The following is a 14,704-nucleotide window of genomic DNA, read 5'->3' as shown; positions in this document are numbered from 1 at the left end:
ATAACTGCTAAAGTTTCAGCCCCATTTCTCTGCGGATGCTCTGTGAGAAACGCAGCCTCCAAAGCCTGGCTTTTACTGCTAATTAACAATAATGAACAGGATGACATACTTTTGCTTTGAAGACTTCTGTCAGGAAGATGTCCAATCAGCAAGAAATACAAGCAATAGATATATTCCCTATCTCTCCCCCCTCATTTACATGCTGAGATACACAGAGACTCTACTCAAAAAAAAAAAAGTAGGACAAGCTGTCTAGGCTTTAGGCATTAGCTTTAGAACCTGGGAAAAGGCTGGAAGCTGCTACTCCTGCCAGCTTCCAGAATATTGCAGGTTATTTTTAGATTCATCTCCACGGAAGACCAATAGTCTTGTGGCAGTATTAGTTTAGCCCGACATTTAGGCGCGACTCAAAAAATAGCAACAACATCTATTAATTCCACCCATTAAAGGAGTTTTAATACCAAATATCATGTGTTCTGCCATGGTACTGTTATTTAGTGAATTCTTGTTGAAGGACACAGAAGTTCCACCTTGTGCCCATGCTTAAGGAATCTCACAATGCAATGCACAGTAAAGACTCAGTGCCTTAGGATCAGTAAATTGGTTTGCGTGATCATTTGAAAAAGTACCTGAGTTAGCCTGAAACTTCCTTTGCACAAAAGAAAAACGGGGCTTTGAAGTCAGAACTGGCTATGTGATTTGGGTCAATTATTTAAAAATGCAGTTTGCTCATCTGTAAAATTGAGATAATAATTCATACCTCAATAGGTTAGTGTGAATATTAAATAATTTTTATGCAAAGTGTTTAGTGTTCGGTCCATTGTAAGCATTCGATACATGCTAAATAGTATTGTTTAGTTGTTGTTCTTCTTACTAAGCAAATGAACAGGGTAAGCATGATTTCAAAGGGAAATTTTAACCCTACTTAAGATCATTAACAGTACCTTCAAACATTTAATATATATTAATTAAAATCATTTCTAAAAGCTCCTTTAACAAATAATCAATTTCACCTCCATCATTTAAGCACATGTCAGAGGTTAGCACAGCAGGAGGAAAAAAAAAGAGGATGGTCAAATTGCCAGAGTAGTGAAGGTTGATTACCCTCCACACCATAATCAACTAAAGTTGATTACCACTGAGGGCTGGCTTGCTAGCTTTCTCTCTCTGTCTCTTTCTCTTCTTCTCTTTCTTTCTCTCTTTTTCTCCAGTTGGATTCATCTCTTCTCATCAAGTCAGAATGCAGGGAAATGTATCAGAGACGTTTTTATATAAATACCCAAAATAGTACAGACAGCAGATAAAAGGCACGCCTAGACTAAATCTCAGAGAAGTGACTACCTGTTTGGAATATTTGAACCTGAAAGTGGTGCTGGTCAACGATCTAAGACGAAAGACGTTCTTCCTTCCCTCAGAGAATACCATGTGGATAATGAGACCATTTTGTGATAGGCCTCAGCACGTGGGCCTCTGCCTTGAGTGTGTAAGCCTCCACGGGTTGTAAATGGGGAGTCCCAGGACAGTGTCACATGCTTTCACCATTATCCTTTGGGAGTCTACTTCATACTGTGCTCCAAGGAGAGCACTCCTCTTGTGAGGTCGTGCACTTCAGTGGAAAACTACCAGCCTGGGGTGGGGGAGGGGGGGCGGGGAACGAGCCAAAAAGAAAGGCTCCACTCACTCACACATACACATGGTTTCATCAATAAATATTATTAACGTGTATTAATAAGCACTGTACTAGTGTCAAAATACAGAGATATAAAGATATATAATATATGGTCAGTGACCTTGGAGTTCACAACTTAATGAGCTGGAAGGACACAGAAGGAAAGAGCTGCGAGTTGGTCAGTAATACAAGAGCATTAAAAACAAAGTGCTATGGTAGTACCAAGAAGGACATGATTAGTTTTGCCCTAGGGGACCAAGGAAAGCTTCACAAATAAATGCAATATATGATCCAGACAAATAAAATATGCACCAGACTAGGAAGGAGAGGAGGGCAGGTAGGAGTGGGAGGAAGTAGGAATATTTCGGAGAGAGAAGCAAGCATGAACAAAAGCTCTCTGGAAGTCTATGTTTGCTGACCGTCATTTCACTACCGGTACAGATTTTTTTTTGAAAATCACGTTTCTCTGCCTTTAAAAATATGTATGCCCCACCTTTACAAGTCAGACTAATTACAAAAGCTGGCTAGCTAATTACAAAATGGTTGAAGCAATTAGTCAACCAGGTAACTTTCTACGCATTTATTTAAACTAGAAGATGGTTTATGTAGCTGGTATCTGGAATGCTCAGTAATTCATGTGATGTGTGGTATGCTAAGAGCTAAAGTTGTCTGACTTTATAAAACTGGATTCAGCAGAGTCATTGGGTGTAACCTGAGGAGAGACTGCTTCCTGTATTCCTCCTCCCTGCCCCACACACGGAAGGCCCAGGAGTCAGACTGTCTGAGTTCAAATTTTGGCTTTACTCACCAGCTGTGTGGTGCCTTCTTTCCTTGTTAACCTAATGAGGACAATGGTTTTTCCTCATAGGGTTTTTCTAAATATTGGATGGGATAACATATGTAAACTTAGATTAGTTATGAGATTATTAATTGCTTTTATCAAAAGCACATTAAAGAGGGCTTCATAGAGTTTAAAAACCTTTAATTGTGCCTTTATGACGTGAAGGTTTGAAAAACCAGCCTATGTCTGTATTCTGTGGCTAATGTATCACAAGGATGAGATTTATTTATTAAATTCTAAGCTACTTAACGGCAAAGCCAGGCCTCACTTTACTCTGTATTTCCAGTGCCTTGAAAGGTGCTTGTGGGGAAAAATAAAATAGAAAGGTTTGTTAAATGCATGAATTAAAGAAAGAATATGTGTGAGTTGCAGTGGAAGTAGCCATGTCAGGAGCTGGAAAATAAGCCCAGATTGTAAGTACTCACTGAGGCCAGCTGAGGAGTTTGTCTTTTGAGCTATTTGTACTATAGACCAGTAGTTCCCCAACAGAACCAGTTAAGGGGTGGTTCACCAGACACTTGCCTCAAGATACCAATCTATAAAGATGCAACAAATATATTGGAAATATGCTAGTAGTTAGCTCACATTTGCATCTGTAACTCACCCCAAAGAAGTTAAATATAAACTGATTGCTCCTGAAGGAGATAATGCCCTTGACCGGAGCAGCACTGACCTATTGCCCTAGAACATTTTCAGAATGCACACATGCAGTTTAAATTGGCAGAACTTGTAGAACCAAAAGATTATTTCAACTTTTTTTTTTTTTTTGTCATTTGCTAAATTCCAAGCTTAAGCTGGGCTCTGGGAATACAAAGGTGCACAAAATAGATCAAAGTCCTTGCTCTCTTGATGCTTACTGCTGCTCAGTATCTCACTGTTCAACACGAATGAAGAATGGGCCATTGGAACTTAATCACTTTACTCTGATCCAAAATTTTACACGGGTCACAAAATTGCTAACAAAAACAGGGGAGAGTACAAAGACTACAAAAAAATAGTAAAAGGTATTCTGCCAATTTTTTTTCCAGACAATTGACTATGCTTTGTCCAGGAGAAGTAAAGTACCAAGTGTCTATATACACAATTTTGATAAACGGAAACAACACTTCCTAGTGAAAAAAAGCAGGGATGGGGCGCCTGGGTGGCCCAGTCGGTTAAGCATTTTCCTTTGACTCAGGTCATTATTCCAGGGTCATCGGGCTCCCTGCTCAGCGGGGTGTCTGCTTCTCCCTCTCCCTCTGCCTCTCTCCCCACTCACGCTCTCTCTAAAACAAATAAATAAAATCTTTTAAAAAAGGGGAGGGGAACAAGGAGAGCCAGGCACGGATCCCAGCCCCCTACCCATGACTGTACCCCTTCCCTCCCTGTTCTGCGAGACTGTGTCTCAACTTCTTACCTGCTGCAAGACTGGTCAGGGATGAGCACAGATTCCCTGTTCAGTCTACCAATTTGAAACTCCTCCATAATATTATGGAAACATTTCTGGAATTTGGTGAGAAACAGATTAGGTCAGAAGAGTAAGCATGCAAGAGATGTCAGGTTTTAATCTGTGATTGTGAGATGGGCATGTGGTTGGGAGATGGCGACTTCAGTTTTTTCAGTTTGAGGTGTCCATGAGACATCCAGCTGGAAATGCTGAGTATAGCGATCAAAAGGGAAGTGAGGGCTGAAGATGTGTATTTGGGAGTGAGCAGTCTACATTTCCTAGCTAACATTCAGAGTAGAATTTTAAGAATACCAAGATCGACTTATTTTCATAGACCAAAAAGCCCTAAGAGCCCATTAAATTTTAATCTTTCACCAAAGAGCTTTTCTGGTCTGCCAATCTTGTATTTCTACTCTTCGTTGGGCAGGACGGTTCAGGAGGAAGTGTTTTTCTTGATAGGAAGAGCCCACCATGAAAGCGTCTTCTCGGAAGCGTAATAATGGCAGAATGTTCTTCCAGGGCTGTGTTTGTCGGCAGAAAGTTAAACAGCTAGTCCTCTTGGTCTCCAGGAGGGTACAGTCCTCCTCTGTCTTGACCTAAGACTCCTGAGGTCCAGCATACTACCTCCCAAAACTCCTAAGGACAACATAAGTTGGATTTCACAGCTCTGAAAGTATTTGTTTTCATCAAAATAACTTTCTTAAGCCCAGTGAATATTATCTCCAGTTCTTGCCTCCTGATTTAAAAAATAGATTATTTATGCCTACTATTAACCTGAGTGTCCCCTAGGTATATTCACCTAGGTCATTTCCTTCCTTTGTTGAAATGAGCTGCTTGTGTCTACAGTGGCCCAACATCAGGACTCCATTGCCATAGTCTCACTTTCATCTTGTTTCCTGATCTGTGGCAGACATGTTTGCTATGCTGCTTGCATTTTTAAACTATTACTTTCATGCATTTTGCTTATGGCTTTCAGTGTTTTTTGGCAACAAAGGGAGTTTTCCTGATCAGTGTACGAATGACTTCTAATTCAGTATGCATTCCCTAAACTAGTTCTTAACCCTCAAGCAATGTCTTCATTACTCTTTTTCCTTCAATCTATATTGTGTTTAGACTTCTACAAAGCCAGAATCCTTAAGAACGTGTTTTCATATGCTTTCATTGCTGTTTCTCATTTCTTCCTCAGACATGTGGGCTCTGTCTGGATCATAAGAATAAACATATCAGATATGTTCTGAGCATGGGAGATCTTAACCATGTCTTCTCCTGGGAATCTCTTAATAACTAGCTCAACTTCTCCTGAATTCCTAAGCTCATATAAGATTATAAATGCTTTCTGTTTTAAGCTACTAAATTGTGGGTAAATTTATTACACAGAAATAGATAACTAGTACAGTATGAACTTCATCAAAGGTGATCAATAATGATGTGCTGAATGAACCAAAAGAGATGTTATTTGAAAGTAGGCTTTGAAAAATAGCTACAGAAGAAATGGAAGTAATGCCAGTAGTTAGAAAGGATTCAACAAGAGGTCTCTTGTTCTGGCAACTTGGCATAAGAAAAGATGACTTGCTATGGCAACTTGTCAGGGCCTAACTGAGAATGGATTTGAAGCTATTTTGTAAAATAGTTTGAGGTCCACCACAAAGTAATGGGTCAAGAAGAGGAGTGATCATTGGTTGGAGCAGAAACTATGCGTAAGATTTTCTCTACCCACGTAATGCCTTGGGCATTGTTTCAACAGTTCTTCCAAGGAGATTCCAGAACCCTAGACTTCTTCCTGCTAGCTCAGGAGGCTACAAGATCCCAGGGACAACCCTGAAAACACCCAACACTGGAACAGAGAAGCCTATGACTGAGCAGAATCCAGATAGTGAGACAGAAATGAGAAGAAACTATCTGGACAGAATTAGATATAGAGAAATGACAAGAAGTTCATTTAAAAAAAAATGGATTAATAGGGGCGTCTGGGTAGCTCAGTTAAGTGTCTTGATATCGGCTCAGGTCATGATCTCAGGGCATGGAACCTGCTTAAGATTCTCTCTCTCCCTCTGCCTTTCCCCTTACACACACATACTCTCTCTCTAAAATAAATAAATAAATAAGTAAAATTTAAAATTTTTTAAAAATTAAAAAATGGATTAATAAATTTCACTGGGGTAGAAAGCTAAGTATAGAATTATGGGAAAATGGACCTGAAAATGAAAATTAAGATCAGAATGTTGAGGACATTAAATATTAAGCATAGACTGTGACTTTACCTGTATATAGTTGGGAGGCATCAGTGTGTTTAATAGAGAAATCAGTGCATCAAAGAAACATTTTAGCAAATTAACCTGATATAAATATATAAAATGGCCTGGAAGTTATTCAGAATAGAGACAGGAAAATAAGTCTAATTGATAAGTGCATGGACTGAGGAGGTGTGTGCAGAGATAGTTGTTCTGGTTCTCTTATTAAATCTCACAGCAATAGAATTTCAAAGAAGGAAATAATTCTAGAAATCTAGAAATCAAATTCAGAGAGTTACTGATGCACCAAAGGTAACAACCAGTAAATCAGAAAATGAGAGATTGAATTTACTTTCCAAGAGGAAAGGAGAAGAGAAGTAGTCTGTATTGATGCACTTGACCACACCCGTCCCCAAAATAGAGACTGTTTTAAAATACTGGGATAGCACTTAACCCAACATAACTATGACCATCACTTCCCCCATTTTCCCCAAAAATAACCTACATCCTTCATACCTTAGAAGCTTGAACAAGAATTTTACAACACATAGTAAAATGACATCATTTTATTCTTTCTTTCAAAATACTAGCCAAAAAAGCCACATGTTCTTTAATTCATGTAAGAACCAGGAAAATAAAACCAAATAAAATATCTACTGATATGATTAACAGGGTCAAATTTAAATATTATATGACAAAGTGAAAACTCTCAAAATAGGTGAATCTGTTGGTTAGAAAAAAAATTTCAGATGGAACATAATTTAAACTCAAGACACTTCCATGAAGGACTAATTGGATTTTATCTTATTGATAGAGGTATGCACTCGTATATAATTATTGACTTTAAAATGTTTTTAAATTTAGTTTTAATAAAGCAGTATTATAAAGTATAAAACATTAAATGATATTTATTTATTAAACAAAAATATTAAAGCAATATAAAATGTAGAGATGCAGAGAAAGATGAGAAAGTGTTGACTTGTCACTGATAGCGATGTTATTTTGGGACAAGTCATATTTTAACTCTAAATATATTATGCTTCTAGTCTATACTAAAACCACTGATCAAAAGGTGTATTTCTAAATCAAAATCAATTAAGAGCTGGGTTTCAAAAATAAGGCTTCTGACCTAGGAAAGTACAAAGAAGAAACACTTAAGGCAAATATGTACAACAATTCACTAATCAAATTTGTAATGCTCTTTCATGCTCCCAAGATGAAAGAATTTCAAAGAACACTTCACTCATCCTCTCCACCACCCTCCACACATTTCCTCTGGTCAGAACCAATACACACGTTAATATTCATGGCAGTGAATGAGCACATTTGCACTGGCTTTCTTCTGTAAATCAAAGAGGGGTTAAGTAATCTCTAATTAATGTTGTCAGACTCATATATACGAGATGCTTTCTCTAGAGTGGCAACACTAGTAACATTTCTAGATATATCTTATAAATTGATTTTTAAAATAAATTAGATTTTTTTTTGCTTATTGTTTTTAAGAATTTTTTTACTCAATATTGATTAAATAATCTTCAACATGACTAATTTAAATATGTATAACACCCTACAGCTTAGAAGTCACTTCTTTATATTCTTTATCTTAAAAAGCTATTTATATTCTTACGAATATACAGGTAAGAAAGTTAAAACTGCAAGAGGAAGAAATGGAGATGAACCCAGATAGAGTCATTTTGGGACAAAGTATGTTTACCATAAATAATCTAAGCTACCTGGTGATCAGGATCCCATTTGACTCATTCATTCATTCATCCAACAAATACTTATTGAGATAACTATTAAGTGGTAAGCTCATTTATTTTTGTATCCATAGAGCTTAACATAGGCCTGGGCCATACTAGTTGCTCAGAAAATCTTTCTGGAAAGTCTTCAAGCATGTACTGAAATGAACATTGAAAAGCCACATTCTATATTATGTTATGTTTCTTATTAATCATCATTATTATCAAATTATGTTCTCTGCCATTAGACAGTTTATCTCTATTGGAAAATAATGGGCAGATATGAAATGACTGGAGAACAATTCATGATAAAGGTAAGTTACAATAAATGAGATAATTACTAAAGAGAGATAATCATTCATACAACAAAAATTCCCACCACACACTTCCTTAATTTAAACGATCAACTACTATAATCAATTCTCACTTGAAGATTCAGACATCAATAAAAATATGCAACTTTTCAATAATATAGCTACTGCATATCAAGTGCTACATTTTTTCTATGTTACAAACAAGTCTTAAAGACTTTCTCAGATACATAGAAACTAAACTGCATCTGTGACTTCACATTAACTAATGAAAAGCTGACTGCCTATTCTTCGCCTAAGCCATCATATTTTCAATATATAATTCATTAATTCATTTATTACTTCAGAAAATATTTGAGTACCTGTATTCTAGGCTCTACGCTAATTAATTGCTCCTCACTTCATGTGTTTATCTTGCCCTCATCCCTCCTAAAACCTTACAAATTTCAATAGCAACATCATATGGCTTTGAGGTTAACAGTAGTAGCATTAATATTAATATAATTTAAAAAATCTATAAAAACTAGGCCACCTGAATCAAAAACCATTTTGTTCCAAGTTATTATAGTTTAAAGGTACAATTAATCAAAATTAAAATATGATTATATTTTCAAGTAAAAATCAAACATGATCATTCTGATAAAAAGGGATGATGTCAAATATTAACATCTTCATCAAAATTATGTGCCAATCATATTTTAAAACTTATCTAACTGAAATGGCATTGTACATTTCAGCAAGACCATAGCACCTTTTGAGGAGTACAACCAACTTACTGGTTAATTTACTAATTAAGGGTAGAAATACAATTCTTAAAGATTAGTACAATTTATATTTGGCTGACCTTGAGGGTTTACAGAAGTTTTTCTGGAGTTCAATGGATGATAATAACTAACTTTTACAGATAAAACATATCATGTATGGTATTAGGTTAATTTTTAAATCAGGTACATTCATAAGCCAAAATCAAACAATACTAATAAACAAACTACACATCTTGTTTTCCTTTCAAATTTCCATTTTTGAAAGAAGCAGAAGAAATGACTTGAGGGAAATTGGCATAGACTGAAGGGTACCTAAATAATTTGATAAAATAGGGTCTGAATATTCTCAAATCTAAGTATTATTATTAAGAATACTTCTATCACCCGTTGTTAACAACTTTGGTCCCTAGACACTTCATTCCCCTTCTCTTTTCTTCCTCCTTCCCTTCTTTTATACTCCCACCCTCCTTCTTTTTCTCCCTCCCTCCCTTCCTCCCCTCCCCTAGCCTTTTTAAATTTCTATCTCCTCTTTCTCTTCCTTTTCCCAGTACCCAACATTATCGGAGTTACATTAGTAAACTTCAATAATGTAAAATACAAAACAAAACAAAACCACCTTGGTCTTGTGTTTATTTGGTTTGTATGTTGAAACATGGAAAGAAGTGAACTTGTCTCCATATAAGCGACTTGCTGAGTCATTAACAGCTGATCACCACTTGTAGGCAATGAGAGAAAAGGGAGGGAGATAAGTTTTAGTTGGCCAGATTTGAACTAAGACAGATGCTAGTAATGGAGACAGGAGGCATAAGGATGACCAACAAGGGTAAGGTTTAGTAAGCCCAGGGAACCAATATACATTTTCCATTTCCCAGTCAAGGACTGGCTCTCAGATCAAGTGAAAGTCTGAAGATAGCAAATCCAAGAGGGAGAATGTATTGAGACAAAGACTGAACCTAAAGTGAATAGGCAGGCAAACCAACGAGGAGATTCAGAAAGAAGGAGGCCCTCAGAGGACAGCTGTCAGAAATCCACAGCAAGTAAAGGAGTTGTGGAAGGTACTGGGCTGTTATGGACACATAGAAAGTCAATCCATTACGTATGGAGGGACTCTTAAGCCCACATTTGATCAAAATTGGAAAAAAAAAATACCCATTCTTGTAGACTAAAACCCTCTGACCATAAAACAAACAATAGTGGTTTGAGTAATTCAATAACATAGCCCCTTACGATTTGAGAGTGATCATTGTAGAACCTTTTCTCAGGGTAAATGTGTAATTGGTGATGGATCAATAAGTAATTTCTTTCAGGAGGGAAAGCTCTTGTTTTCTTATTTCTTTTTTCTTTTCTTTTCTTTTCTTTTTTTTTTTTTGAAGTAGCAAGGCTCTTAAATCAGAATGGAGCAAATACATTTAGAAAGTTGAGATTACTCTAAACAGCAAGATTCCTTGCTGCGCTAGTTAAGCTTATCTCAACTGATCATTTATTTATGATGCCATAAAAATCCAGATGCTTTCAATTTTGATTGTTAGATATTTGCTGAAAGGCAGTTGAAATTACTTTCCCAGGGTTCCCATTTCACAACTGCATTTTGAATTGAAAATTTATGACGGTTCGATAATGGTTGTACTAAGGTGTTTTCTTGTTTTGTTTTTTTTTGTTTTTTCCTTTTTTTCTAAGATTAGCAATGAATTCAGCTCTTGTGGTCAGTGTAAACCCCTACTCAGCTAAATGGAAATTCTAGAAGTCTAATGGAAAACTAAGATTAAGAAAATAAATGAATAAAACTTTGAAAATTAAGACCCTGCAAAAGTCTGTGATCATGTATTTTGGTGTTTGATAGTTTTCCTAATCATTTTAGGATGAAGGCCTGAAGGCCAGTTTCTAGGAGAAAAGAACATGTTGACCTAATCAAATTGTCTTCTGAGGCATGGGTACTGGTAAAGGGAGAACGTATAGGGATAGACAAAAGCAAAACGAAACAAATTTACATAAACACATGAGACAGAAAAGATAAACTATACCTCAAGGATAAAAAGGGAAATGGAGAGATTATATACTTTTGAAACCTTCCAGAAATTACAGATATTCAATTAAGAAGTATGATGACAAGAACCCATTAGAGTTATTGAATATGTGACATTTCCCTATGGTTGTTACTTTTATGTATCAGTAAAATATTAATATCGCTTAACAATGAGAGACCCCATGTACTTCTGTGCAAATATTGCTATAAAATGAGATAAAGAATTACAACTATACAAATTAGTAACTCTTTGAATGCAGAGATATAGGGCAGAGTCTCCAAGCTATAGTCAGTTATGGCAACTTTAAAAGGTTAAAAAAAAAGTCTTTTTTTTTTTTTTGCCATCTATAATATGCTGACTAAGTTCTTACAGTAGGCTTAGAGCTTGAGGAAAAAGGAATCGTCCCAGGATATAAATGCTGAGTCCATTTTATTTTCTTCATACTTACGTATCAAAATGAGTATAAGACAGCATAGAAACAATCTTTTTGCCATTTTCTTTTCTACCCCTAATTACCCTTGAAGTTCCCTGTTCTCCCATCCATTGCATGTTAACTTTAGACAATTGTTTTCTAAGTGAAGAAAGAAATAAGGACACTGGGTTCAGATCTTTTGATGTTACCAGTATTACAACCTCATGCTTCTAGTCAGATGGAAGAGTATCAACTAGGCAACAACTCAGCTTATTAATTTAGCAAGTCTGCCTAAAGTCACTAAAAACATACCAAAATAAATCTTTCTTCTAAACAGAGAATTGAGAGGAATTCACACTTAACAACCAAAAAATATATTTTCTATTGTAAAGAACATTTTTAGCAACAGCAGTTGGACTAAGGTCTTATTACTTCTTAAGTGTATTTCTATTTTCTGTACCCAAGTGCTGGTTGCTGGGGAGGAGAAACTTCCAAAAGGCAGAATTATAAGTTATTTATGATGATAATAAAAAAAAAAAACTAACAGTAAAAAATAAAAACTGAATCTTATTTTTAAAGTACTTACTATATGCAGCTCTAGGTAGTCACCCAGGCCAGAAGAACTGTCCACTCGTACCAATACAGCTTCTTTTTGCACAGTGCTAAACCCTATGGCCAGTCTGTCTGCTCGTGTACTTGGCCGGTCATTAGGAGGCCACTTATACGTGATTTGTCCACCACCTTTGCTAAAGATATATGTCGTCCCAGCTGGAAAACAAAAACCAAAACCAATTAGTCCAAATACATCTGGTACACAACTTTCCTGTATTTGTTACATTGACATATCAGTAAATGATTAAATTTACAGTATGGCAAAAATGAAAAACAAACATGAAACTATGGCAAAAACAGTGAGCAAATCACAGATTTTAATCAAACAGGCTCAAGAAAAAGAACAGAGGATTTTTAGAAGAAATATCAGGCAGCTCAGTTTTTAATATACTCATTAAACCTACCAGCAGGTGTTCCAGAACAAATGGGGGATTACTACTTTTTCCTTTGAGTTGGACAAGCATGGAATCTTATAGGGTTTTATTTCTCCCTGCCAGTTTTTAAGAAATAGTTTAGTAGGAAACACTGACTTTGGCTGCTTCCAAAAGGAGCAGAAACATATATCAACTTGTTTTTGAAACAAGAGTTACATGTGCATGCGACAGGGTCATACAGCACAGTGAGCAAATCACAAATACACTACGAATCAACTTTTCTAGGGAAGGGGTGTATTCACCTAGATGATAACTAATGGATAAATAGTCATAAACCCCAGGAGTCATGTCAGATAATAGATCTCATCAACAAAAGTGAGATCTTACTTAACAAGCAGTATCTAGTAGCTGTCAAGCTATCCAGGATCACAAAAAGACCCTTTTTTTTTTTTTTTTTCTGAAAGTGAATGCTAGTCTTACAGTACTAAGAATATCATAGCCTCATTTGGTGAGTGTTCAAATTTTACTTTATGGTGTTGATGTCAGTAAATTATCCATCTTACTTTAAAAAGAGTTTCTTTCAAACAAGTTTACTAAGCATCCAATGCACTGAAGTCCTATCTCATTGCACCACAACAAAATCTATCTCACTGAATGCAATAAAATGGTATTTTTAAGTCAGAACATTTGGAAGAGATGTGCAAAGATATATGTATATATATGGAGAGAAAGAGGAGAAAAGACCTTTCTTCACACTAAAAGGACCACAGAAATACTTGCAAAGTTATCCCAGGAACGGATGTCATTAGGGTATAATTTATAGAGGGTAATATAGCCTTCCAATAACAAAGGATGGCAATATATATTTATTGTGTTCCCACTATGTGCCAAACATGGTAAGGAAAGTGGGAAGAGTAAATATTAAAATTTAGGCAACAAAGCATCTTGTGTTTATAGAAAAATAGCTTCTACCAAGAGTAAGGCTTATATGTAAAAGGTGTGTGTACAACAGGATGTTTTTAAGATTTCTACACATTAAATTTCTACCATTACCAAATTTACAAATTGAATGAAGTTGACTTAATGTCATGTTTGAGTATATTTAATTAAATAGCTGATAATATTTTGTTTTCTCTTTTTGTATTTTGGAGCCAACTGCCCTTTGTTGTCTGTCTGAAACATTTCCAAAGGCCTTTCACAAACTCCCAAGCCCTCTGCAATATGCCTCCTGCCTGACTGGTTCAGAAAGCCTTGGTATGTAGACATGACAACAGAAACATGTCAGGATAATATTAAATGTAAAAGTGATAAAATAGAATCTTGTTAGAATGAAATGGTAGAGAGGCTATGCATTCCCTATTTTTTTTTTGGTTACTAATGCATGAAAGTAGTTTCTCTCTCTCATGTGAAAACAGTTAAGTTGTACTTCAAAGGCACCAGTCAATATGCAAGTAAAGAACATTCAGAATGTAGAGATTTGGGCATCAGAAATCCTGGAGCCTCCAGGACCATTTATGTTCTACATCATCGGAAGCTTGTTACTCAGGATATTAATAAGCAAGAACTATTCGATAAGTATTTTTCAGCTTGGTCATTTTTCTCAGATGATTAACTATTAAATGTTTCACTAAAACCTACATTGATAAAAATTGGACAAGACTATATAAAAGTGAAGGCTTCTTTAACAGGAGACTGTGGTGGTGAACTCTGAGTGTAGGTACTTGATTACTTTTATTTTGCACCTTTTAATTACCTTTGTTCTCTAGTGACTATGTAGTTCCTATGAATTAAGACAAATATTCAAAACTAGAGATGCTGCATAACAATGTAAAACATATCTAAGAATTCAGATGTTTTCTAGAATCACCAGAAGAAGGTGGTGGTGTAAAGCAAAATATCTTACATCACATAGAGGTTCTTCATATTAAAAATATCACTTTCACAATAATTTTTCATTTCTTCTTCATTCCTGGATGGAAAGCAGGGGAAGCAGTAGCCCCTTGTTGCATTTGAGGAAATTTAGTCATAAAGATGGATTTGTTATCTAAAGTTGCAACCTTCGTTAAGTGGCAGAGCTAGTAGGAAACCTAATATCCAGACTCCTACTGCTGTACTTTTTTTTTTTATTACAGAAATGTTTCTGTTATCATAACAAGACAGTCAAGAAAAAGTTAATTGGATGTGTCAGTCTGAATTTATCAAGGCCAACTGTTATCATATTCTAATGTCTCATATCCATAAAGTGACATTTGCACCTCATGATCATATACTGTCCTTTCACCTCATAATGCTTTTAAA

The 14,704-nt window shown here is 35.8% G+C and overlaps 1 protein-coding gene across 40 annotated transcripts in view; it reads right to left on the bottom strand.

Moving 5' to 3' along the window:
• NRXN1 (neurexin 1) overlaps positions 1–14,704 on the bottom strand; it is a 1,121,375-nt gene that overhangs the window by 295,440 nt on the left and 811,231 nt on the right. For all 40 annotated transcript variants that reach the window (XM_032411088.1, XM_032411091.1, XM_032411097.1 and 37 more), the window contains one exon: positions 12,007–12,188. In XM_032411088.1, the coding sequence (XP_032266979.1) occupies positions 12,007–12,188 (182 nt within the window). The remainder of the gene's footprint in view (positions 1–12,006; positions 12,189–14,704) is intronic.

The sequence above is a fragment of the Phoca vitulina genome, unplaced genomic scaffold (assembly GCF_004348235.1).
Source record: "Phoca vitulina isolate PV1807 unplaced genomic scaffold, GSC_HSeal_1.0 scaffold12, whole genome shotgun sequence".
Classification (NCBI taxonomy): domain Eukaryota; kingdom Metazoa; phylum Chordata; class Mammalia; order Carnivora; family Phocidae; genus Phoca; species Phoca vitulina.
Note: the sequence above shows the minus strand (reverse complement) of the source record. Positions and strands in the feature narration are given on the sequence as shown.